General features: G+C 40.0%; 1 protein-coding gene across 4 annotated transcripts in view; it reads right to left on the reverse strand.

The window, feature by feature from the left end:
• The window catches only part of NOL4 (nucleolar protein 4), a 387,938-nt gene that overhangs the window by 56,153 nt on the left and 304,694 nt on the right, over nucleotides 1-27,091 (reverse strand). For all 4 annotated transcript variants that reach the window (XM_004702942.2, XM_004702941.2, XM_045296177.1 and 1 more), the window contains one exon: nucleotides 11,712-11,825. In XM_004702942.2, the coding sequence (XP_004702999.1) occupies nucleotides 11,712-11,825 (114 nt within the window). The remainder of the gene's footprint in view (nucleotides 1-11,711; nucleotides 11,826-27,091) is intronic.

Consider the following 27,091-nt stretch of genomic DNA (forward strand, 5'->3'; position numbering starts at 1 on the left):
TGCCCACAAGGAGGCTACCAGATTGATAGGCTAGACTCCACTCCCTCAATCTTAAAATCCTCAAATTGACAGGAGATTACATAACTACCACAAAACAGAAAAAGGATAATGTAAGTGGATTTTGAACCAATACCAAAAGAGTAGACATTTCTACCGAAAGAGTAGAAATCTGTCTTTCTCCTGAAGAGTGGCTTCTGGCTTCTAACTGCTGACCTTGCAATTAGCAGCCAAACGTAGAACCACTATGCGACCCTGGCTCCAGGATATTGAATCATGGCCTTAAGTTATTTAGCATGAAGTTATAGACAAATTAGCAAATCAATTTTAAGAAACTTCATTGCAAACCTTATGATTCTTGGAAACTTACCTTTATTTGTCTCTTAGATCAGAACAGACATTGGAAATGGTCACAATCCTATTTTAATTCCTAAAAAATGTGGAAACATTATCTGTCCCATTGTATTTTTGAAAACATATAGAAAAGTCATAAACAAAATCTATGGAAGAATAAAATTACATAAAATTAAAACATTTTACAGATTTATAAAATAAAATGGATAGATAGCTATAATGCAGATACAATATTTAGAATATACTGAACTTTTCTCGCTGCTCTTTACAAAAGATTATTTGACTTGAAATTTGTTAGTATTTTTGTGAGCAAAATAATTTCTTTATAAGTTTATGTTTTTACATCCTTAGCTTAGTATAGTGGCTAAATTTAAAATATAAATTAAACCAAATTTGAGTTCTTATAAGATAACTTTTTAATGGTAAATATTTTAAAGTGTATTATATGATTTTTCAACTGCCCAAGACAATTAAAAATTTCTTTCATCTATCTCTATATGAAAGAGATGTTATAGGAAGAAAACCAGGCAATGGTATTTCATGAAGCATTTCCAAACGGAGTCTTGAGGGTTAAAAATAGCAGCTCTCTTGTGAGGAAAATTGAGATTCTTGAGAAAAAACGAAAGGAAAGGGACTGGATATGTTTAAAAATTTTCTTTACTGCACACATTTTCCTTCTATAATAATATATTAATTTATATCTGAATAGAATTTATGTTTATACCTACAAATATACATATCACATTTATATTTGTTTATATCTGAAGAATTCATAAGTATTCAGGCATTTCATAATACTCTGAGGCATGTAGATCAGATATTTTCCATCTTATATGGACGAAAAGTCTAAAACTGAGCAAGGTAATTTGGGATGACATCACTGGGATCTTCATGAAGTGGGGAACAAGCTACATTTTCTGCTCATTTCCATCCAATTAATTCATAGGGACCCCATAGTACAGGGTAGAACTGCCCCTCTGGGTTTCCAAAACTGTAACTCTGGACTACAAGTGGGCATCGACTCAATGGCAATGAGTTTGGTTTGGGTTTTGTCTTTACAGCACCCACTCTACTTAACAATTCGGGTTTTCAGTCTCATTGACTGCTGTCATTAAGAGGACAGGAAGGACAGAAAAACAAAATGGACCGTCAGAGAGGTCATGAACCTTGCTTTTAGCGGTAGAGCAGCTAAGGAAAATGGAACATAGGATGAAGTCTAAAAGTGGAATAGAAACTTTCAAAGAGCAGCTCAAGAAAAGGAAGTAACATTTTATAACGAAATATGCAAAGACCTAGAGTCACAAAATCAGGAAAGAACAGCTCAGCATGTTTTAAACTGAAAAAATGAAAGAAAAAAAAGCATCCATTGGGCTGCAATCTGAAAGGTCAGCAATTCAAAGCCACCAGTTACAGTGAGGGACACAGAGAAGGCTTTATACTGCCATAGAGTTACAGTCTCAGGAAAACGTTGGGGCAGTTCCACCCTGTTTTACCAGGTCTCTAAGAGTTGGCATCAACTTGAGTTTGGTTTTTTGATTGTTTGTTTTGAGCTGCAATATTTAAAGACTCTATGAGTAAACGATCGAATGATGCACAAAGCACCAAAAGAGGACAGCAAGAATACACAGAATCACTGTACCAAAAAGAACTAGTCAGCACTCAAGCATTACAAGAGGTAGCATCTGAGCAAAAACCAGTGGTAGTGAAGGTAGAAGTTCAAACTGCCTTGAAAGCATTAGCCAAAGAAGACCAAAATCCTCACAACTGGATTCATATGTAACATCATGAAAAGTGGGGAAACTATTGAGGTGTCAAGGATTTTTGTCTTGACACAGTCAATGCTCATGGGAGTAGCAGTCAAGAGACAAATGATCCATTGCATTGGTTAAGTCTCCTGCACAAGACCTCCTTAAAGTATGGAAAAGCCGAGATGTTACTTTGAGAAATAAGGTGTGCCTGACCCAAGCGATGGTATTTCCAATGGCCTATAGGCATGTGAAAGTTGGGCACTGAATAAGGAAGACTGAAGAAATGTCGATGCATATGAATTATGGTGCTGGTGAAGAATAGGGAAGTTACCATGGACTACAAAAAGAACAAAGAGATCTATCTCGAAGGACAGCCAGAAGGATAGTGAGACTTCTCACGTAATTGGGACATATGGTTCGGGGACACCAGTCCCAGGGTAAAAGAACGTCATACTTGGTAGAGAGGTGAAAAAGCCAACTCGCCGGCACTTCACAACAACAAGTCTCATCGAGAACTCTCCCAGTGGAGTAGAGGGTGGGTTTTATTTTGTTTGTGTTTGATTTTTAGGTACATATTTGGCTTAGGATGTTATTAATTGCAAGTGAATAAATGGACGGATATGAGGAGGTGGTTTGAATCCAGGCAGAAAAGTTTGACATCATATGTTGATGCGGTTTCTGCTGCCAACGTCAGGAAAACATATGGTTTGCAGATTTCTCCATGAAGACAACATCTTTGTTACTGCTATTTGTTTTAAAACTAATTGCATTTTAGGCTTAGCATATAAACGAAGAGTCTGGCATATTTTGTTCATGCCACATATATTAATTTTTATCATTTACTCCAAATAATTTATTCATATCTTGCCCCACATTTTCTCTTTAATCTTCCCACTTTAAAACTCATTAGTCACTATGAAACAATATTCTGAATATTGAAGAAATTGGACCATAGTCACAAATGTATTATGAAGTTAAATAACATAATAGCTTGACAAATTGGGCTGTGCTTCCTAAAGACAGAGATTTATGAAGTTTGAGATGATTCATGATTTAAATACAGTGCGACCACTGGTCTCAAGAAACTCTTAGCTAATTTCCTGCCTCCCCATCATGGAGTGTTTGCATATAGCTAAGGAGTCTAGGTAGCCAACTGAGCATTAGCCTCCTTGCAAGATTCTATTATTTTCACTTTCTGTGGAAATATTCCAGAAAGGTAATTAATGAATGCATCTTCATTTCATGACAAAAACCCACGGGTCATAATATAGACTTTAAAACTGGATTTAGTTGCCAATTCTTGTTAATGACAAGAGTAAGGAATTTTAATTTCTTCCCAGCACCTGGCCTGGAAGAGGAGATTCAAAGAAGGCATGGTGCAATCTTAGGGGGGCTGGGGGATAGAAATACAGACATAGGCAGTGGTAGCTCTCTAGCAGAATTCTCCAATTCTCTGTGTAGACGATATGGACTCCCTTCCCAGCCACTGTACCCCAAGCACAGCTACCACTCAACTGTTTCTGGGTGCTTGCATGTTGCTTTGATGATGAGCAGGTCTTAGCAGAGCTTCCGAACTAAAGCAGGAGGAAAGACCTGATCATGTACTTCTGAAAATAAGCCAGTGAAAACCCCATGGATCCTAACAGCCTGATTCACATCCGATCGTGGGGATGGCGCGGGTTGGGCAGTATTTCATTCTACTGTACACATGACCCCCCTGCATATGAGGCCAACTTAATGGACAGCCATTAACAACACCATTCCTCTAAGTGTCTTTAGGAATATTCCTTGACACTACAATTTTACATTACTCTATGTGATTAATATAGTCTTAGCTGATTATCACGAGGTTCTCCAAAGGGACCCAGTTATATACGGAAAGAGAGTAAACTCTTTATAAATATCAATAGGTGAACTAGATATCATCGTTTTTCCAAGGCAAATGTTCAAATTTAGGGAGGGAAAGGGTTTGTTAATGAGATGCCCGCTAACATGACAGGAATGCTCAGGCCTACAAATGATAATATGTGGCAAATCAGAGACACATTCATTAGGGTGAATGATGCAATTTATAATGTGGTCTGGTATCCTAGTCCACAGTTTCAGGGGTGAATGGGGGGGGGAAATCACAAATCCAACACGATAGGAACCAAGAGTGTAGGCTGGGAACAGATAACTAAAGCATGTCTCAACATTTACTTCTTTAGTCACTCTTGCTTTTCACTGCTCAGTGAGAAAAGAAAGCAGCTATTAGGTTTCTGACAAAGCAATTACACCCCAGACACAGATGCTGGGAGCTGACCTGACATTTGCCCCCGGACAGTTGTCATAGCAGCGCCCTAAATAGCTTGCTCAAATGCTTCTGCAGGCTCTGGAAGAAGTGCTTCTCTAAAAGCAACACATTTGATCATTAAAATGCTAGTATGTATATTATCCTTTTTTTCTTTACAGAGGGCAACTTTCTCCTTTGATTCGTATCTCAGTTTTAAGAACTCATTATTAAGAAATCCATATTTTAAAAGCAATGATAATTATTCATCTTTGAACGATTTGTACCACAAATTCACCACACTAGGAAGCATGTAGAGTCTTTCTTATTCCTGGGAGAGCTGATATTTAAAACAATGTTGCTAACAAAAGAAAAGTTTAGATGCTGTAAACTGGATTCAGTTTAAAAAAACAAACAAAATTGGTGTTCTGGGTCAATAAAAAATCTATGGCAGTTAAGTTGTTGCCACTTCATAGAAGCCCTAAAGGGCAGAGTAGAACTGGCCCATGGAGTTTTGTTGTTGTTGTTGTTGTTGTTTTAAATAATCATTTTATTAGGGACTCATACAACTCATCACAATCTGTACATACATCATCTGTGTCCAGCACATTAGTACATATGTTGACTTCATTATTCTTACGACACCCACTTTCCACTTGAGCCCTTGGTGTCAGCTCATTTTTCCCCTCCCTCCCCACTCCCCTCTCCCCCTGAACCTTTGATAATTTATAAATTATTATTTTATCATATCTTACCCCATCCAACATCTCCCTCACCCACTTCTCCACTGTCTGTCCCCCAGGATGTAGACCTTGTCCTCTGTTCCCCCTTTCTCCCTCTCCTTCCCTCCACCCTCCCACCATCGGCACTCTCTCCACTGGTCCTGGGGGGTTCATCTGTCCTGAGTTCACTGTATTTCCAGTTCCTATCTGTGCCAGTGCACCTCCTCCGGTGCACCTCCTCTGGTACAGCCGGATATGTAAGGTAGAATTGGGATCATTGTAGTGGGGTGGAGGAAGCATTTAAGAATCAGAGGAAAATTGCATATTTCATCGTTACTACACTGCACTCCGATTTGCTCCTCGCCTCCCTGCAACCCTTCTGCAAGGGGATGTCCAATTTCCCCCGGATGGGCCCTGGGTCCCCACTCTGCACTCCCCCTCATTCACAATGTTATGGGTTTTTTTTTTGTCTTTGACGCCTGATACCTGATCATTTTATTGGGGGCTCTAACAGCTCGTTACAATCTATCAATTGTATCCAACATATTCATACATACACGCCACATTTCTTGTCTAGACATTTACCTTCCATTGAGCCCTTGGGATCAGCTTCTCTTCCCCCCCTCCCCCCAACCCTGGCGGGCCCTTGACAGATTATTAATTGTTAATTATTTTCAAATCTCACACCGACCGCTGTCCCCCTTCCCCTCTGGTTTCTGCTGTTCTTCCATGGCTGGGGATGTGTGGTTAAGTGCCATTCATTGTGATCATGATCAGCGTCCCCCTCCCACCCCACCTCTCCCCAACTTCTCCCGACCCTTTCGCTACCCTGATACCCATTCCTGTTCCTGGGTTCCATGTGTTGTGAGTTTTATCTCTTGTCCATACCTATGTACATGCTTCCATCCAGTCCAGAGTGGGAAGTCGCACTGGGGTCAGGATAGGTGGGTGGGGGGTGAGGAGGCCTCAAGGGATCAGAGGTATATTGCCTGGCCCATTAGTCCTCTACTGTACCCTGATTGGTCCATCCCCTCCCTGCAACCAGAACCACCCTGACCCCCACCCTGAAAGAGTTTGCCGCAGAGAACGACACTAAACCTAAGGAACCAACCTACCATGCCCACACAGAAGCAAACCAAGAAGGACAAAGAAAGAGGCAGTCGGCCTAGACTCCACATAGGCACACCAAGCCGGAGGCTGAGGTCCCCACCCGCATGGAGCTGCTGAGGCACAGAGAGGACTGCCAACAACCCTAGTGATTCCTTGATAAATTATAAATGATTATTATTTTCTTTTCTTATACCGACCGTTGTCTCCCTTCCCACATGGTTTCAGTTTCTGTTGTTCATCCCCTGGCAGGATTGGAATGGGGGAGAGAGGGAAAAAAGAGGAGCTAAATACCAAGGTCTCAAACGGAAAGTAAATATTTATAAAAGCATGATGGCAACATATGTACAAAGAGGCTTGATATAATTGATGTGTGCATTCTGATAAGAACTGTAAGAGCCCCATTAAAATGGTCTTTAAAAAACAAAACCAACAAAAATAAGAGGTTTGCTGTGTTGGACACTGTTGACAGACCTGATAAGCTGTGCCAGAACATTCTGAGAAGCAACATGTCATCCACAAGTCAGGAAAAGAAGAAAATATCAGAGTGGATGTCAGAAGAGACTCTGAAATATGCGCACTTAGTAGTACTCTACGGGAATATGAGCCAACCCATGAAGAAACACAAATACAGGTCACAGTGAGTTCAACGCTATGGAAGAAAATATGTCACAGACCTATGGGGGCTGTTTTTATCCTGAACAAATGCGTTCATTCTGGGTTACCAGCAACTATTATTATTTTTAAAACTTAGCAACATATCACCTTTCAATGTTTTTGTCTTCTTCCTCACGTTTCAGTAAGTATAGCATCGACCACAGTCTGCCAGACCCATCGCCCACTGTGCCCTTTTCCAAGTCAACCATGTACATCAGAGCCTACCACTAATTTCTCCTCTGTCAGCCAGCACCCAGGCCACTTCGTCCTTCACGGGAACAGTGCCTGTCGTTCTGCCATTGTTTGGGAATCCCTAGACTCTTTGATTTCTGTATCCCTTTTTATTGAACCACCAAGTAATTTACCTAAAACAACAAGGGAGACACGGGGAAAGAAACCCCCAGATTCCTCTGAGCCTTGCCCTCTCAGCAGGCCTAGGAACAAAATGCATATTGGCTTTGTATTTATTACCCAACAGAAAATCAACCAATCCATCGTCAGCCAGTCGATGGTTTGAATCTCTCTCTTTCTGCCTCTTCCTCTTTGTTTCAGTGAATTGCCATCAAGAACGATGAGATGGCATTGTCTTGAGGAGATTAAAGAAGGAGTGGTATTCAAATAATAAAGGGAGGAGGAGAAAAAGAAACACCCACCCCCATCCCCCCAGAGCTACATTGCCAAATTGTAAGAGTGACCGCTGACTTTATTCAACTTGTTGAACTTTCAAAGGGAGGGAGATTTTCCTAGATAACATATACCTCCCAGAATTTCAAGTTCACAGTAAAGGAATGTGGCGTGTACTTTCTAACTCATCAGAGACTGACCTCATTTTGGTGCAATGTGACACTTGATGAAGGGGGGGGAGGGGAAGAACCTGTCCTTACCACTGGCAAGCTCCAGGCCTGAGGTGCATGCCAACAAGCCTTCTCTGGAGGTGAGTCAAGGTGGACACATGAAATAATCTGTTTAACACACCCACAAAGCTTTTCATGGTCAGATCTCAAGGAGCTTTCTAACATCCTATTCATAAAGCTTCATAAGCTCTGAATGGCTGGCACCATCACAGCTCGACCAGAGGCTAGTGTTGGGAAGGATGCCGTTAGATGGTGTGGTTTAACACAAGCTAGCTTTTCAACTATCCAGGGGTTGAATGTTTATGCACCCACAAAAAGTGAGGGCACCATGAAGTCAGGGGCACTCTCAATCACTGATGAAACCTACGAGCTGTGACTAGGGACAAGAACGGGCAGAGAAAAGGATGATCTCATTGCTGAAACCCAAGAGAGCTCTGGATGGGTCTACTAGGACAAAAGGTAATTTGCTCTCTTTAAAGAAGGACTCCTCCCACGTTAACCCCTTCCTCTGTTGTGAAATAAAATTATCCGGTTTAAAAAAAAGTCTGTAAAGAAAAAAAAAAGTCTTCGTATGAAATAACAAATAAATGAAATTGACAGCAATCACAGTGAGAAGACATAGCTCAGAAAACAGAGATCAAGGGAAGGAAATATTTTGAGGAAGTCTGTAACCTTTTCCAGACAAAATTAGCCAGTCAACAATTTCTTACTTGGAATCATTTGACTCCCGGGGAGCCTGATTTGCTATGAAGGTAAGGTGCTCAATCTTCACGAAGAAAAGAAGATGATTTTCCAGCAAGAGAATGCACTGCAGGTAATATTGAGAGTTGAGGCAGAAAGAATAGGAGTCCTAAGAGTTTGTTACAAGACGTGGATTTTCCTCTGAGACGTAGTCATTGAAAAGACATGATAACGGAAGGATCTTCAGGGTGAAGCTCACCTAATCACATTTGTACCCTGACTGGCTCAGTGCCGGACAAGTTCAGCTTTGGAAAGCCTCAATGTCCCCATATGTAAATGAGAATAATAATATCTACCCTTATGGGGTTGCCAGAATAGTAAATGAAAAAAAAAAAGTTTAACGTGGTTAAGATGCTTCCACCATTTGCTCATACATTGTATTCTTATCATTTCTGCTCTGTTGTTACTGAGTGCCATTGGCTTGATTCCGACTCCTGGTGAACGTTTGGGGCAGCGTCTAAGAGTCCTGTGGGCTGCCGTCGGCTGCCGTGGGCTGTGACGTTTACAGGGGCAGATTGCCCAGTCTCTTCTGCAGAGCGCTTTAAACCACGACCTTTTGGTTAGTGGCTCAGCATTTAATGATGGTGCATCCTTAGCCTGCATCCATCTCAAGCCTTTGAAACCTTTGCGGCACCTATCACCTTCCTGTCTGGAGGTGATCATGAGCATTCCTCATTCCCACATGGCAAACTTGCTCACAAAGGACTGCCAGGAGACACAAATTAAAAGAGGGGCAGTTTCTACTGGAAGTAGGTTCTAGGATCATTGCTTCCCCCTCCCAGGCCCATCTCTGCCCTAGGAAGTCTTTCTCCTTATTATTACTATAGTTATTCTTCACTGGCAAATCAGAGGGAGCAAATCTGGGGTTAATTTAAAATACCACAAAACCATGCTAGCTCTCAAAGTAGCTCAGGTAGATATCTGTCCGTCGATATAAGGAGTTTACTACTACTTGAGGTGTTCTAGCAGATAGTGAATTTAATACATCGTTAAAAATCATATGAAATACAATATGCTTTTGAATTACCTCATTTAGTCCTTACCATAACTCTATAAATGTTGTATTTGCCTCCCACATGTGAAAGATTTAGCTGTTAATGTCTACGTGCTTGGACCACCTAAAACAGGACATGACCATCTTTGGGGACTACTGAACAGAGTGACACAGTGGGTCCAACTAGCATGAATTAGTTCTGTCATGACTGACTTCATAAACTATAGGTACACTGTACAAATATTCTCGATTGGGCTGTAGACAAGGTGGTATATACTCATATAACTTAATGACCACCAGCAGAGCCTCTCCATCTTCCAGAATGCTATCCTAATTTCTAGAAGTATGATTACTTTCTCAAATAGACTTTGTTTGATTTCAAATCTTATGTCTAATATAGCATCATTTCTGTGTCTTTCCAATTTTACTGATACCAATTCAGTGAGGGAAAAAAGAGGGTTGTCAGTCAAAATCTCCTTTTCTCAGCTAAATTTCTGAGGTTTACTGTATGCATTCACATGCAAAATGTGAAGGCCATACCATGAGTGCTATTTAATTCTTAGAATAATCTGATAGAATTCATAATGTTATTATTCTTACATATGAAGGGATGGAGGTACAGAGAGCTATAATGTTGTTGAAACACATAGATATAAAGCTAGAGCTGAGAATAAACAGCAAATCTACTTCCCTGCAGATGATGCACTCTTAATCCCTATACTTTATAGTACTGTATTCAGTGGGTAGTTTATCTGAAGTGAAATAAAGTTTATTGGTATACTAATACTACAAGTCTCTACTAAGGGCATATCTGTGCAAAAATATGTGTCAAAGAATGATTAGCAAACTCAAAATTGGCATTTTCATATATTTTTGATCCAATGTGAATGCTGTATCTTTATTGAATTATGGGCTGCATCTTCTCCAATGTTTAGGATTAATGGTATGTGCCATTTCCATCATGGACACATAAAAATACAAGATGCAAAAATGAGGAGCTGATGCCAAGGGCTTAGGTGGAGAGGAAATGTTTTGAGAATGATGAGGGCAATGAATGTACAAATGTGTTTTACACAATTGGTGTATGTATGGATTGTGATAAGAGTTGTATGAGCCCTCAATAAAATGATGAAAAAATATAAGATGATTATATTCCAAAGTATGTTGAAATGTTATAAGTCTAGCATGGAAAAAGGTGGTTGGGTGCTAATTGTTAAGCATTCCATGAGCTGAGAAGTTAATATTTCTAAATCTCCCAGGGCACTTCAGTAGATAGGCCTGGTAATCTGGTTACAAAGCGTCACATCCTTAAAAGACCTCCTTCTATGCTGTGCACTGGGGTCGCCAAGAGACAGAATTTACTCAATACTAGTGACAGAAACACAATGCGATTGAATCTTTAGTTTCCTTTTCCCTTTGAAGCCCACTGGCTCTCAAAATTGTACTAACTTAATTATTTGCCACTCATTCTAACCTCAATTATAAAAATGTAACACCTACCTCCTTTGTTACAAAAATTCACAACACAACATACTTTATGTATAGAAAATATTATAATTTAGTTAATTTGTGGATAATTAAGAAAGAGGGTGGAAAAGAGAACTGAGAAAAACGGTAAATCTGAGAAACAGAAAAGCACAGATAAATCAAGAGGAACACTGAGTGAAACACCATTCAACAAATTATTTAAACACCAGTCAACAACAACAACAACAACACACACACACACACACACACCATAGATTCCTTTTAGAAATAGAAAGATAATATCTATTTGGTATAAAAAACATTATTAAATACTGAAGAAAGTTTGCCCGGGACAATGATATTTCCCCTTTTTAAGATATTGAGATTTTCACCACCCCCCACATACTCTATTGGCTTTTGACAGAAGGTCAAGGGAAATTAAAGAGAGGTTCCATTTCATTCAAAATGAATATGAATGGTGACGTCCTGATCATCAACGTTTCGGTCAAAGTACAAGACTGTTGTAAATGATCACTTATAACTTCTTATTTAAATAACCATTCTGCCTTCAAACTGGATATCAAACAGAATTTTAACTCATTAATTTTACACTCGTCCAGTTTTCATTACTTTGGGTTGCTCTGCATTGATCTTGTGCATCTTTTCAAACCTAAGTTCTTAAGACAAAGACACACAGTCACCCCCAGGGTTCTTAGGATTCACTTCCGCCTGTACTCCCCTACACAAATCCAGTGACAATTGACTGTCGCTGGGGGACATCGGCCGTGAGATCCGTCGTACCTGTTGTTTGTCCAGGCGCATTCTCTTGGCCGCATTTCGACTCTCGCTCTCACAGGCTGAAGCCAAGATACTCTCAGCCACTGCTGAAGTAAGGTGGGAAGGAATAGGTCGAGACTAAAAAAGAAGAGAAAAAAAGATAGGAAAATTATTAACAGTATCATTAACGGAACACTGCTATTCTCAGAAGCGCTCACAGGACCACCAATGCGTGCAAGAAGAATCGTTGATTTCAACTGAACTTATTTCAATTCAGGGAGGAAATGGAAATTGTAAGATGAAAATGAAAACTAGTTAGAGGTTAAAACTGTGGTTGCTGCACAAAGTCATCATCCACCCCACAGTTCCATTCTTAAAACGAGTTCATTTGGGCCAGTAAGCGGAGCTGACTGAATTCTGCAAATCAAAATCAAAACCCTACCATGACTGCAGGACATGTAACGAAAACTCACTACCGCTGAGTTGACTGCAACTCAGGGTGACCCGATAGAACAGGTAGAACTGTTGTGGGGGCTCTGAGACTACTTCTCTATGGGAGCTGACATCCTCATCTTTCTCCCGCAGAGAAGCTGTTGGTTTTGAACCACCAACCTTTTGATTAGCAGCGCAGTGCATGGTAGCCCACTATGCCACCTAGCATCGTGCTGTTTTTAACTGCCGCCAGCTCTCCCGGTCAGTTCTTCCTGATTCAGCTATAGTTGATGAAGTGAAATTGGGGTGGACTGTAATTTGCAAACTATGGATGTCTGCACAGTAACAGATAACCAGAATGGGGGTGAGGGGGGGGATATGAGGCAATGACCTGCTCGACTCTCACTCTCCCTCTCAGAGAAGAAGGGCAGCATGTGTGTTGCATAGCAACCAAATCACCTGCATGGCATGCCTTGCTCAAAAATGGCAGCCACGTGTTGCTTTGGACAAAAATCCCATCCCACAGCAGGACTTCTGAGTCTCCCATTCCAGGGTTTGGCCCATGGTACTTCCCAGGCAGGTGATTCTTCCAGCTGCCTACACTTGCCAAATTATGATTGGTCCCAGTGTCCATGCCGTCAGCCAAGACTGAAGCAGTTCAACCTGATCTGAAGCTTTGACAAACACAACGCAACACAACACAACAAAAATGAGTGGCAGGGATGGAACATAATTGTAAAAACCAACAGATACTCAAACCCTTTCAGACAGTTCTTCTGTGAAATAAGAGTATTTACAGTGTAAGCTCTAATGGATTTGGGGTGATTAAAATGCTTTAAAAATAACTGCGTTCATAAATTAAAGTAATCTGCCCGAGGGCAATTTTAATTTACCAAAAGTTTGGTATTTTAGATGTGAGGCCTCAGTGTGTGCATGTGGTGTTTGCCTATGTCTGTGTGCTGCATACAAATGTTTTGTCCCCTTTTCTAAAATATCAGTAATGTTAGTAGTTTGATAGATAATTGTAAGACCCTATCTTCTATGTAGCCCACACAGAAATTAATTAATCTTCCAACTAAGCTCCTAATTAACTACAAATTGTTTACAACTCTCCATATCATTTGTGATAATCATACAAAATTTTCTATTATTTCTCCCATAATTACATGCAAATCATCTTACTGAAAGATGAAGTGCTTAATGATATTGAGCATTTTAAATTAAGATAAGTAAATGATAGATAAAAAATAACATGAAAATTAAATGAGACAGCAAAATTAGATGAAATTGCAAGAGCAGGGTACCTTTGGGGAAGCCAGCATACACACCGGCATTGCAGCCCTACCGGTTCACTCAAAACCGCAGTGGCAAATGTGTACAGATGTTATTTATTCAAAGCCTCCAAACAACTTAAAAAAAAAAAAGTAAATAACCTTGACCACTCCTTAATGTGCCTGGTTCATTTTGCTGAGGCCTGCATATAGAAGGCACATCTGCAAAGAGAAATTGAACTGTTGACAGAAACAATACACTAGACTAGCTTCCCCTAGACTGTGGTATTTTCACACACAGTTCCCAGTGGAGTTTGTGTAGCGCAGAAAAAGACCACATGTGGGCCTGTTGTCAACTAGGAAGCATTTTCTGAAACTGCCTCAGCACGTTTCCCCATGACATTCACCTCCAAAACAAGCTCTGGAGGCCAGAAGCTAGGACACACATTGGGTAAAATCCTCTCCTAGTTCCCCTGTGAGGTCCCTAAGTGATGCCTAGAAAGCTTGGACAAGAAGGCAAGGCCACTCCTCTCTGGGAGACTATCCAGGACACTTGAAATGTGTGTAAGCAAATGGAAAAGAAGAAAGGCCAGCAAGTGGCAGGGGAGAATGCAAGAAAAGAGTCGTGAGGAGGAAACTACTAGGAGGGCTGTGCCTTAAGAACAGAGAAGAAGATCAAATGAACTCAACCTTTAAAAATATTTTAAAAGAGAGGAATATAATTTCAAGATTCATGCTATTTCTTTGTTTCATTTTCTAGTTCATTAATATTGAATAAAGTAGCCCAGATCCAAATAAACTATTAAGCTACAAAGTAAGTATCTCTTTAAAATATGGCTACTGCTTGCTGCAAAATGATAATCTATACCATATAGAAACGGGGTACATAGGTAATGACATCTGTAATAAATTGAATTGAGTGCCTCAAAATTTGCATTGGATTTCTAACCCCTAGTGCGTAGGAACATGACTTGCTTGGAATAAGTCTCTGAAGATATTAGTAGTGCAGTAACAGGAGAGTAAGTTATTCACCTGAGTGATGTCCCATAAAAAAGGGAAGAATGACGGAGATGGGCCTAGGGAAAGTGGTCATGTGACAAGGAAGCTATACTGCAGTTGCAAGATATGGAACACCTGCAGCTACCAGAAGCTGGAAAACACAGACAGTTCTATTTCCCCAAAGCCTAGCAGAGAACACGGACTGCCAACACCCTAAATTTGAATAACAGCCTCCAGGTCTGAGAGGCAATGCATTTCTGTTCTTAAAAGTCACCCAATTTGTGGCAATTTGTGATAGAAGATCAAGGAAATGAATATGGCTTTGGTACAGGAAAGAGAGGTGCTGGTGTAACAAAGGCTAAAAGCGTGGCACATCTTTGGAGTTGGGTAATGGATGGAGGCTGGCAGCCATTTGAAGTGTTTCATAGGCTAAAACCTTGGTTACTCAAAGAGGGTGTTGGTAGAGTTATGAACTTCAAAGGCATTCTGATAAGGGATAAAAGTGAAGTGAGGAAAATTATCTAGAAAGTGTCTATCACCTTAGAGAATATATAATATCATTGTGTAGGTAGAAATGTGGACATAAGATGAGTTTCTCAGGAAGATTTAAAAGGGAATGGTGAACATGCTACTGGAGGATGGAGAAAAGAATACATTGTTCTAAACTGCCTATGACTGAGCCTCAATTATGTTGGGATATTTTGTGGTGGGTAGCAGAACTTTCAAATGATATGTTTAAAAGTTTGCTGAGGAGATTTCTAAGCAATGTGTGGAAGGTGCAGTCAGGTCTCTTCTTGTTTGTAGTCATATACAAGAAAAAAGACACAAATTGAGGAATGATTTGTGCCTCCACTAAATAAAAGTTGGAAAACGTCATTTCATGTAGAAATCAAGGAAGCATGCTCCTGAGAGAATATCAAGGGGAGGTTGGACAACTCTTTGCTAAAGCTATTCATTGCTCGTGTGTGGAATTAACCCTTATCTCAGCAGAAACACTGTCATATCAAACTGAGAGAACCAAACCAAAGTCCAAGCAAATCCATGACCATGGACTCACTTCTGACTCATATCAACTCTATAGGACAAGGTACAACCCCCAGACAGTTTTTCCAAACTATTTACAGGAATAGAAATTCTTGTCATTCTCACAAGGAGTGGTTGTTGGTTTCAAACTGCTGACCTTGTGGTAAGTAGCCCAAGGTCTAACTACTTCACCACCAAACCAAACCAAACTCATTGCCACACAGTCCAAGCTGACTCATAGAGACTCCCTGTTGGTTGCTGAGTTTGCAACTATTTACAGGAGTAGAAAGACCAGTCTTTCTCCCTTGGAGCTGCTGGTGGTTTCGAACTGCCCAACCATCAAGATGGCAGCCCAACTCGTAACCACTACACCACCAGTGCTCCTGAGCGACTGCCTGCTTGATTGCAGCACAGTCACCTGCTTGATTCCAGGGGCTGGGGCCTTCACTCTGTAGGCCAGGACCTTTAACCCCCACAGCATGTGGGCCCAGAGGGCTAGGAGGTCAGAGCATGCAGTCATAAAGGCTTATTCCAAGACCAGGATACTTAGTAGAATTAGCCCTGCTGCGTTTTCTACTTCTTTGGTCCTGTTACTGCCATTTCCTTCCAATTTCTGCCTTCAGGAATGGCATTGTCAATCCTATGCCTGTCCCACCATTATATATATACATACATATATTACTGTGAATTAGATGGAGGTCCACATTTTAGATAATCAATTTTGTACTCAACAATTTAAGCTACTTAGCAACCTTCCAAGAGTGCAACCTTGATTTTATTTGTTTATAGCAAATGCCTTTTTTTTTTTCAACACAAAAGGCCACGATACACATGGAATTCTCGATGGAATATACAGAAATCAAATTGACTACATCTATGGAAAGAGACAGTGGAGAAGCTCAATATTTTCAGTTAAAAGCAGACCAGTGGCTGATTGTGGAACAGACCATGAAATGCGCGTATATAAGATCAGAACAAAGCTGAAGAAAATCAAAACAAGTCCACGAGAGCCAAAATATGACCTTGAGTTTATAACGCTGAATTTTTAAAAACATCTTAAGAAGAGGTATGATGCATTGAATGCAAATGACAGAAGACTTCATAAGGTTTGGGAGGTCATTAATAACATCATTCATGAAGAACTCAAAAAGTCATTTAAAAGACAGGCAAAAAAGAAAAGATCAAAGCAGATGTTAGAAGACAGTATGAAACTTGCTCCTAATAGTAGAGTAGCTAAAGCAAATAGTAGAAATGATGAAGTCAAAGAAGCGAGTAGAAAATGCGAAAGGGCAGCTCAAGAAGACAAACCCAAATATTGTAATGAAATGCGTGAAGGCCTAGAATTAGAAAGCCAAAGCGGGAAGAACACCCTCAGCTTATCTTAAATTGAATCAACTCTAGAAAAAAACCTCAAGCCTTGAGTTGCAATCTTCAAAGATTTCTTGGGCAAAATATTTAATGATGCAAGAAGCATAAGGCGAAGTCACTGCACCAAAAGGAACTAGTGGACAGTCCAGCGTTTCAGGAGGTAGCTTCTGAGCAAGAACCAACAGTGCTGAAGAAAGAAGTTCAAACTATACTGAAAGCATTAGCCAAAAACAGAGCTTCAGGAATTGATGCAATACCAATAGAAATATTTTAACAAGCTGACGAAGCACTGGAAGTGCTTAATCATCTATGGCCAACTTAATGAAAAGATCCATATTTTCAAAGAAAGGTGGCCCAACAGACTGCTTCAATTATAGAACAAAATCATTGATCTCACATGCAGGTAAAATTTTGCTTAAGATCATCTGTGAAAGGTAGGTTTATTGTGCCAACATGGCCAATGAACACATGTGGGATTAATTGAAGGGCGGAGAGATAAATGGCTTGGTGAGCCTCGCCTTTCTTGTCTCTTGCTCTTTGATGATCAGACCAGTGTGCGGTTGCCTTAGCTTGTTCTCTGACTCAATTTGCAAGCTACACTACCTGTGGCACACCTAACCTGTGGACTGTACCACTGTAATTTGAGGTTCCTTCAAGACCTGCTTTGCCATGCTACAGGAATATACATCTATTGAGCTGGGGATTGTCGGACCCTGTCATCTGGCTGACTGTTGGTGATTTATCTGCCTTGCTGTTGGCTGCCTGTGGCCGGACAAACTAAATTGCTCTACAGGGGACTACCTGGAGGCTCTCAAGACTTGAAGGACTGCCAGCTGTCTCAAGTGAGTTGCACTGAGCCATTTATAATGCTTTATAGATTGTTTCTTTCTTATGTTATCTATCTATCTATCTATCTATCTATCTATCTATCTATCTATCTATCTATCTATCTATCAATCATCTATCTATCTAAATATATATAAAACCATTACTGTCCTGGTTTTGTTTCTCTAGAGAACCCTGTCTAATATATCATCCACAATGATCACAGCAGTACATTGACAGAGTGTGGCCAGAGGTTCTGGCAAGTTTCCAAAAAGGACATGGAACAAGGGATATTATTGCTGACAGCAAATGAATATATTGGCTGAAAGCATAGAATACTAGAAAGATGTTTACTTGTGTTTTATTGACAATGTCAAGGCATTTAGCTGTGTGTTCATCCATAGTCATACAGACCTATGGATAAACTTGAGAAGAATGAGAATTTCAGAACACTTCATTGTGTTCATGAGGAACTTGTCAATGGCCAAAGGTGGCTTTGCAAATAGAGCAAGGGCACACTGCCCGGTTTAAAAATCAGGAAAGATGTGTGACAAGGTTGTATCCTGTCAATATACTTATTCAATCTGTAGGCTGAGCAAATCGTTAGAGAAGCTGGATTATATGGAGAAGAATGTGGCTTTGGGATTGGAGGAAGGCTTCCCAAACAACCTGCGATATGCAGATGACACACCTTGCTCGCTGAAAGTGAAGAGGACTTGCAGCACTGGCTTAAGAAGCCAAAGGGGCTCAGCCTCCAGTGTGGATGACAACTCAATGTAAAGAATAGCAAAATCTCACAGCTGGACCCTTCTCCCTGAAGAAGGACATGATGCTTGGTAAAATGGAGGGGCAGCGGAAAAGAGGGAGGGCTTCAATGGCACCACCCTGCTTTCCAGTGATTTCCACCCACAGTGATAAGGTTCCGATCTTTCTGCACTCTTTATAGTATTTGTTTGATGATTTTTGAACTTGTTGTCTTTGTTGCCGTTAGGCGGTTTCTCATCAGTATTTTAATTTTAATCTCTCGGATAGCTGGAGCATTGAATCTCTTGGCTAGCTCAGATAATCGTGAGCATTTCTTCATGTGTTTGTTGGCCATTTGGATGTTCTCTTTGCTGAACTCTTTGTTCCTGTCTTTGTGCATTTCTCACTGTTTCTTGCTGAGCTGTTGGAGTTTCCTATAGAATTCCCCCCCCAACCCCCATAGTCTGTGGGTTCTCTTTTTATTCTCTAGAGCAGCAGTTCTCAACCTGTGGGTCGCAACCCCTTTGGGGGCTGACCGATCTTTCACAAGGGTTGCCCAATTCATAACAGTAGGAAAATTACAGTTATGAAGTAGCAGCAAAAATAATGTTATGGTTGGGGGGTCACCACAACATGAGAAATTGTTTTAATGGGTCTTGGCATTAGGAAGGTTGAGAACCGCTGCTCTAGATGAAATCTTTTGATGCACATGGGTGTCTTATTTTCAGTAGGTCATAGACTCTATTTTGTCTTCTCCTGTATGTGTTTCTTGTGTTTTGTTTAATAGTATGCCTATACCCTGCTTAGAGTCCTTAAGTTGGTCCTTATTTTCTTATTTATGGTCTTTACAGATCTGGATTTATATTTAGGTCTTTGATCCATCTGAGTTTGTTTTGTATGTAGAAGGAGGTATGGCTCCTCTTTCATTCTTCTGCAGAAGAATGTCCAGTTTTGACAGCACCTTTTGTTGAAAGTTGTTTGGTCCTTTGTCCGAAATTGCTTTCTAGAACTCTTTCTCCCAGACCAGAGACCTGTGTGTCATCTGCGTACTGCAGGTTGTTAACACACCTTCCTCCCATCGTGATGCCACATTCTGCTTCACACAAGCCAGCTTCTCCAATTATTTTCTCAGCACACAGATTGAAAAAGTATGATGAGACAATACACCCCTAGCACACATCTTTCCTAATTTTTAACCATGCAGTATTCCTTGTTCTATTCACACAATTGCCTCTTGATCCATGTACAACTTCCACATGAGTACAATAAATCCTTCTGGAATTCCCATGCAGCTCAAGGTAGCCCTAGAAACAAATACAATCCTTTTTTTTTTCATCAAAGCTATATATTTGAATTTTTTATCATTTTATTGGGGGCTCATACAACTCATAGAAATCCATACATACATTGATTGTGTCAAGCGCATCCATACATTTGCTGCCATCATCATTTTCAAAACAATTTTTTTAATCTACTTGAGCCCTTGGTGTCAGCTCTTCATTTTTCCCCTCCCTCCCTGAGCCCTTGGTAATTTATAATAATAATAATAATTTTTTCATGTCTTACACTAACAGATGTCTCCCTTCACCCACTTTTCTGTTGTCCATCCCCCTGGGAGGGCGCTATATGTAGATCATTGTGATTGATTCCAATAAAATCCTTTTAAAGAGACATTTAAAATGGAAATGTGTTAGGAAAAATGGGAGGCATTAGAGCATTCCACTGTGAAAAATATTCAATTGCAGTTAGCCTTATTTAGTGGAAAAGCTAACTAACATCTTTATAGGACTGCATTATTGGACCATTTATTTCCTTCCAAGAACTGAGTTCAGCAAACGTACATACAATACTACTAAAATTCATTACTATTTTTCATTAATTCTCTCCGTTTTAATCAGGTATCTCCATTCTATTCCTATGAAGTGATATACTTTTATTAAACCTACTAAATCATATTAAAATAAGTTTATTAAACATATTAAAATAAAATTATTATATATGAAGACTAAACTGTGTGAAATATTCCTTTAATTATGATTATTTATTATCATTTCTTTTCTAATTAATGTTTAATCTATACAATGAAGTGAGAACTATTTTTACTTGAACATTAAAAGTGCTGTGCACTAAAATGTATTCAATTTCCTTGTGAGAAAAAAGAGGAAAGCTAGGGAGAATTGGGCCCTTCCTAAATATTTTAAATTCTTTTCTAATACTGGGATAATGTCACTGTTGAATGAAACTAGATTTCTAAAAGTCACTTGATAACTTAAGATTTCCTGATTTGAGGGAATCAAGATGAAGTTGCTACACATTCTTTCCTACAAGTAGGAAAATAGATTGGAAAATATTAGATTTCACTCCCAGTGTTGTGAGCAGGTGCCATCCAGTTTGTGTTAACTCATAGAAGGACACGCTGCCTGGTGCTGTGGTATCCACACAGGTATTTGCGATATTTGAGCTCACTGTTGCAGCTGGTGCACCAATCTATGGTAAGGAGGATCTTCCTCTTTCTCACCAACCCTCTCCTGGATCAAGCACGATGGTGTTCTCCAAGGACTGGGCCCTTCGAATATTGTGTGAAAAATGAAGGAGGTTGATTCTGGTCCTCCTCACTTCTAAGGAACATACTGGATGTATTTCTAAGATAGATTTACCCATTCACCTGGCAAACTATGTTATATTTAATGTTCTTTGTCAACACTAAAATTCAAAAGCCAACTAGCATTTTTGAAATTCAGCTAAGTAAAAATTTTGAAATTAGGGTTCACCTCAATTTACCTGCAAAACCAAAATCATATTTTGAAAACTGGCCATAGAAATCATAGAGTATACGTTTCTCCTTTAAAGTTGGAGAGAAATGAAGCCCAGATAGATTATGTAATTCGCCAAAGGATAAAGGAGGCTCTAGAACTCAGGTTTCTGGCTTTCCAGCACCTAATTATTTCTCTCTCCTATATTCTGTTGTATGCCTTATAACTGTATATTAACTAATTACTGAGATGATAAAACATTTTAGAAAACATCCTTACATATGCACTGTTGTTCTCAACTATAAAAAAGCAGAACCACGAAAGTCCTTTCAGTGTATACATAGTAATCACAATAACTGTTTCTGGCTCATTGACAAGAAAGGCAAGGCACATTTAAAAAATCTGTATTACGGTTTAAGAAATACGTGGATAAGTCAAAAGAGTATTGCTACTGGGTTTCTAGCTCACACATGCATAGAATTATTCTAAATAAAACATGCCTACGACCCTCAAGAGTTACAGGTTGGGAAACCTACAGAGGTCGTTCTCGTGTGTTCTGTGGGAGTGCTGTGCATCCGAATCACCTCAATGGCAGTGAGCTCCTTGTTTTATTTAGTTTAAACATATCTCTGTGATCTGTAACGAGCTACAGACAAGTTCTCTCGGTAATACACTGTCTTACTCTCCTTAGCATAAATAAAAGATCCAACCCAAACAGTGACTTCCAGCAGAACCTGCTCGGTCGAATAAATTCAAAGCAGAGGGTTACAGTGCCTCTTTTTCATTTTGTTTTCCGGTTTCAAAGGGGCCACCTTGATAGATTTCCTCAAAGACACAGGATAATCATGAGGATTTGCTGTATTGGAGGAAGTTTTAGGAGACTAGAAAAATGCATTGGTGAGAAAAAGGCCAGGAAATTGGGCCTAGGAATTTTATTCCCCAATTCCCACAATGTCCCTGCAAGGGTTGTACTGTGAGGTTTGGGATGGAAATCTTACCTCATTCACCTAGTTGCAATGAATGTGATGGCCACTTCAAACATCTTTTCATCCCCCCACCGCCAAATCAGAGCACATTCCAAACGAATCCAGTTTTAACCCCTTGAGGATGCCCAAATTGCCCTTTGGATGGGGCTATAAATCAAAGTGCAGAATTCATTGGGGAGCAGTGAGACAGGTGGCCACACCGTCATTATGATGATTTGTATTCTATTAGGTTAGGTGATATTTTAATATATCTGCAAGTGTTTCTTTAATGTGTTTTATGCAGACAATGTCTGCTAAATACCGTATACTCAAACAAACAGCTCTGGTGTTTGAAGCATTAGCTTGCCAACCACAGGTTGGTGTTTCAAATCCACTCGATGCTGTGTGGGGGAAAGCAGAGACTTTCTGCTCCTGTAATCCTCAGACACCCCATATAGGATCACTGCGCGTCAGAATCAACTGCCCGGCAGTGAGGCTACGACAAACCCGTGCCTAACTGAAGGAAGATATAAACTGCACCTAAGTCAGATTTGTGTCTACATCTGACTTAAGAGACAGGCTTCAGAACAGAACTTGTTTAGAAACTGGGGACTGCCTATGAAACACAAGCAAACTTAGTTCTATGTCTGAAAACGAGGCTGTGGGAGCTAGGCAGAGGAGTGCAGGCCTTCCTGTGTCACAAGAAAGCTCTGGTCCGACGACTTGGGAGCCGACGATGCACGCCAAGGCTCCGCACAGGCACCGAGCCCAATCATATTGTGCCTCATTGTAAAGAATGGAAAATGAGAGCCTCTGGCCTGATTAATTTTCCACCACAATTTGTCCTTTTATCTATTCCCAGCTGCTCTTTATAAGACTGACTTTTTAATTTTACCGTAACAAAATTTAAATGATTATTTCTGCTGGGTTCCCTGAATTACTTTCGCCTGCACTCTCCTTTCGTTCCACCTCTGAAAGCTGAGAGCCTATTCTGGAGTCTCCCTGGCAGAGAATTCTCACTGTCTCTGAGTCCATACTGACTCCTAGCAAGCTGCTAGGGCAGGGTAGAACTGCTGCTGTGGATTGCTAAAACCATCACTCTTTGGGGGAGTAGAAAAATCCCATCATTCACCCTCGGAGAGGCTGGTGGTTTTGAACTGCTGATCCTGATCTTGCATATTGCGGGTAACCACTGTACCGCAAGTGTCCTTGGAAGACAATTACAGACTGTATTAAGGGCTTTAGTCATGGATTCTATCAGGAAAAATGCTGAAGACCTCCCCCACCCCACCCCGCTAATATCAGTAAAGGGGCCATAAATGACAAAAATTGCATGCAGTTGTTTGACATAAGAATATTTTGACACTAAAAAATCTCAAATGTAAAGAGTTTAATACGATTATCTATGAAGAGCAGTGCTTCTTTTTGAATATAACTGCACTAGGTATGAAGATGCTTAGGCATCACTTTTAGTCGATTTTAAAATCATGATTTCAAAGTTTATGTACACTTTACACGGGGGAGATTTGCTAACTATTTCTTTCCTTGGATATATGGTAATGCTAACCACTCCTCACTAATTATCTGCTCATAATTAACTGTCATTTTCAAATAGGAGCTGAGTTGATCTTTCCCCAGCACTGTTCTCAGCGTAGTAATTATCTACATTCAAATCAGTAGTGGCTGTGTCATTAAACAGATGGCTAAACTGTCACACAATGCCATTGGAGTTTAAAAAGTCACATTTTAATTGGGGGCTTAAGATGTGATTGCTGTTGGCACCATGTAAATGTGTACTTCCTTATGTATGCATGGAAATGTATCACCACAAACTCAAGATCTGTCTTATTTCTTTGGTTGTAAAATTATAAACCAGCTCACTTTGCAATATTCTGAATTTCTGCTTTATTTCAAAGATGCTGCAAATTTTTGACAGTAAACATCAAAGCGGTGAAAGCTGACATGAGTACATACAGATAATTATTAGCGAATGTACATTTCTTATCACAGGTTAAGATGACTCTAGACCAGTGGTTCTCAACCTGTGGGTCGCGACCCTTTTGGGAGTCAAATGACCGTTTCACAGGGGTCACCTAATACATCCTGCATATCAGATAGTTACCTTACAATTAATAACAGTATCAAAATTACAGTTATGAAGTAGCAACAAAAATAATTTTATGGTTGGGGGGTCACCACAACATGAGGAACTATATTAAAGGGTCACAACATTAGGAAGGTTGAGAACCATTGCTCTAGACTCTAATGCTTAAGTATGGTTGTAATCAAACATTAAACAAAGCCCTGTTGGGAGTAACTGTGATATCTACTCCAGATTGTAAATAGAATGCTCTCTTTCAATGTAATTACAGCAAATGATCCAATCATCAGTGTTTATCTATAGTCCTAAATTAACCAGGTGGCTCCAATCATAGACATCAATGGAATAAAGGAACAGTTTTGCAACTGAGTTGGACCGATCTGCAAAGTTTCCTGGAAGCTGTTACATGCTATTAGGGTGACTCTTTTTGTGATATTGTTGTATTTATTTTTAATTAATTAAATAATATATGTGAAGTAACACATTATTTAAATGATAAATTATAGTTATACATAATGGATCTCACTACTGTTTTTATCAATGAAGAAACTGAATTTTAGCCAATACGTTATTAGTAAGAAAAATAATCCCCTAACAACATGGGGTAGTTGTTAGAATTCCTTGAAACTAAGTACAAGAATCCCCTGTAACTGTCATGTATTTATTCCACAAATATATTTAATGAGCACTTTCCATATGTCATGAAATGTGCCACACACAAAAATATGAATCCAAATAATGACAGTACTGTCCCACACATTACAGGGTTTACTTCACAAGTAGGTACTTACTTTAAAGGGAGTACTTCAGAAAAAAGCAGCAGATGGGCCATGAAGTATCCTTATTCGTTTCATAACCTTTTATCTGCCACTCTGACATTTGAACATTGCATAAAGAGAAAGGTATCTTTTTTAAACGTAGTGTAGATCCAGTTGGCAGCAAAACTGACCTGGATTTTGGTAGTTTTCTTTAGCCAACTTCCTGAGACGTCTTACTGTGTCTGCATATGAGGTAATCCCCCCTTCAGACTGTGACTGGCAAACCGTAAACACCATAGGAGGCCTGTCGTGTTCCTCCAATCTGAAAAGCCTGAATTCTGAAGCACATGATGCAAGATTTCAGATGGGGCTGTAGAGGAGGATTAAAGTTGTGATTCACCTGTCTCCCCTGAATCCCACATGGTTTCAGAGACCATGGAAAGGGAATGCCCCACTGGGCTGGCGCTGGCCACGTGACTCTGTCCTGGACAAGCATTCAGAGGAACCCCTGGTCTTGTTCCCAGTGATTGAACAAAGAGGGGGACATAGGGTTCTCACAACGTCAAAATCGTTTTATGGGAACTAGAACTTGGGGCTGGAAGAGAGCTTCGGGAGAGTGAGATTTAACAATTCAGGCTTAGAAATGCTTTCCCACTAGGGAGCAAGGAATTCTCTGAGAGGTTAGCCGACACACAGGAGAAGCATCATTATGCAATGGGAGGTGGCAAATCCCGGCTTTGGAACCCATGAGTGCAGCTGGGTGGGAACCCTTGGACTTGCTAGTTACTGGGACTCTCGTAACTAATAGATAAAAGAGCCCAAAAGAATGTCTCTGTGCTTTTAAAAAACATAGAGAATGAGCCAATTAACCTTCATCTAGGCTTTGATTATAAATATTCCATTTATTAATTAATGGTCCCTGCCTTAAGACTTAATTTTAGAACACGATTGGCCTTTCATAGTGGTATTTCACAGATGTGTGTGAATTGCAGTTGGTACTTAGAGGCTCAGCTTCGTTGATGCCCACCTGGAAAACCTCTGAGTAGGACACAAGATGAACCTAGTTATCAATGAAAATAACCTGCTTTTATTTGTAACGAAATGACCCCCAAATGGTTAACTTTGAAACCTCAAACTCGACATCAATTCAAGTCATATATATCAATATTACTACCTATTCACACCAGTTGCCAACTAGAAGAGAATTAGTGTTTCACGAGGTAACCAAATGAACATGAAATGTTATCGCTATCTCCTTTAGGAAACAAGACATCTCCTTGAAGAATTCAAGTGCATCAGGTGAGATTTTTAGGTAGAAGTTGCTTTTCAAATTGAAATGCAAATTGTTGGAGATGGTAAAACACATAGCTGACTAGCGCATAAAGATTAGTTTATCTCCCAACGAATTTCTACCACCAAGCAGCACATTAGTACATGTCTGTTAATTCACTCATTCCACAATTTCCATGAAAGGCAATTGAACATGCACTGAACAGCGCTGGTGAGTAAGACGCTATGAGGAATACAGAGATGAAAAAGCTAAGAAGCAGAGAACGTAAGGAACAGGGCTACATGAAAGAGACCCAGGGTCCATATATAAATAGTAATATAAGACATAAACAAAGCCACAAAGTGTAATTTGCACACAGAAGAAAAAAAAGACATTGGCGGCTCTCAGTTAGAAGTGAAGTTGAATAGGTAAAGGCATGTTTGATTCAGTCTTTCAAACAGTTACACAGATTGAGAACATGAGGAAAGACTTCTTAGTATAAGGAACTGTGGAATTCAATTTCAGACTAAATTGCATTTTATCCTGTTGACAGGTGGTGTGCTAGCTGGGATAGTTTGCATTTATTATGCTAATTGTGCTTGAATTTCATATGTCAACTAAGTGAGATTGTTTATTTTCACCCTCTAGGAGTAACTAAAGCTCAAAGACACAAAGGCCACCAGCTATATAAAAAACAAAACAAAAAGAAGGCAGTGGTTGAAAGCATCCATCCCTCCATGGGAGAAGATTCCTGGGCATCTCCTTCTGTCACACAGTAAGGGACAATGGTACGCTGGCCCACATGCTCACCACAAGTCCGAATAGACTTGCAGGCACATAAGTACAACAGTGCCGTGTAGTCTGTCTAGAGCAGTGGCTCTCCGCCTTCCTCAGG

This window comes from Echinops telfairi, unplaced genomic scaffold (genome assembly GCF_000313985.2).
Source record: "Echinops telfairi isolate 266 unplaced genomic scaffold, ASM31398v2 ScPeMD7_7400;HRSCAF=8409, whole genome shotgun sequence".
Lineage (NCBI taxonomy): Eukaryota > Metazoa > Chordata > Mammalia > Afrosoricida > Tenrecidae > Echinops > Echinops telfairi.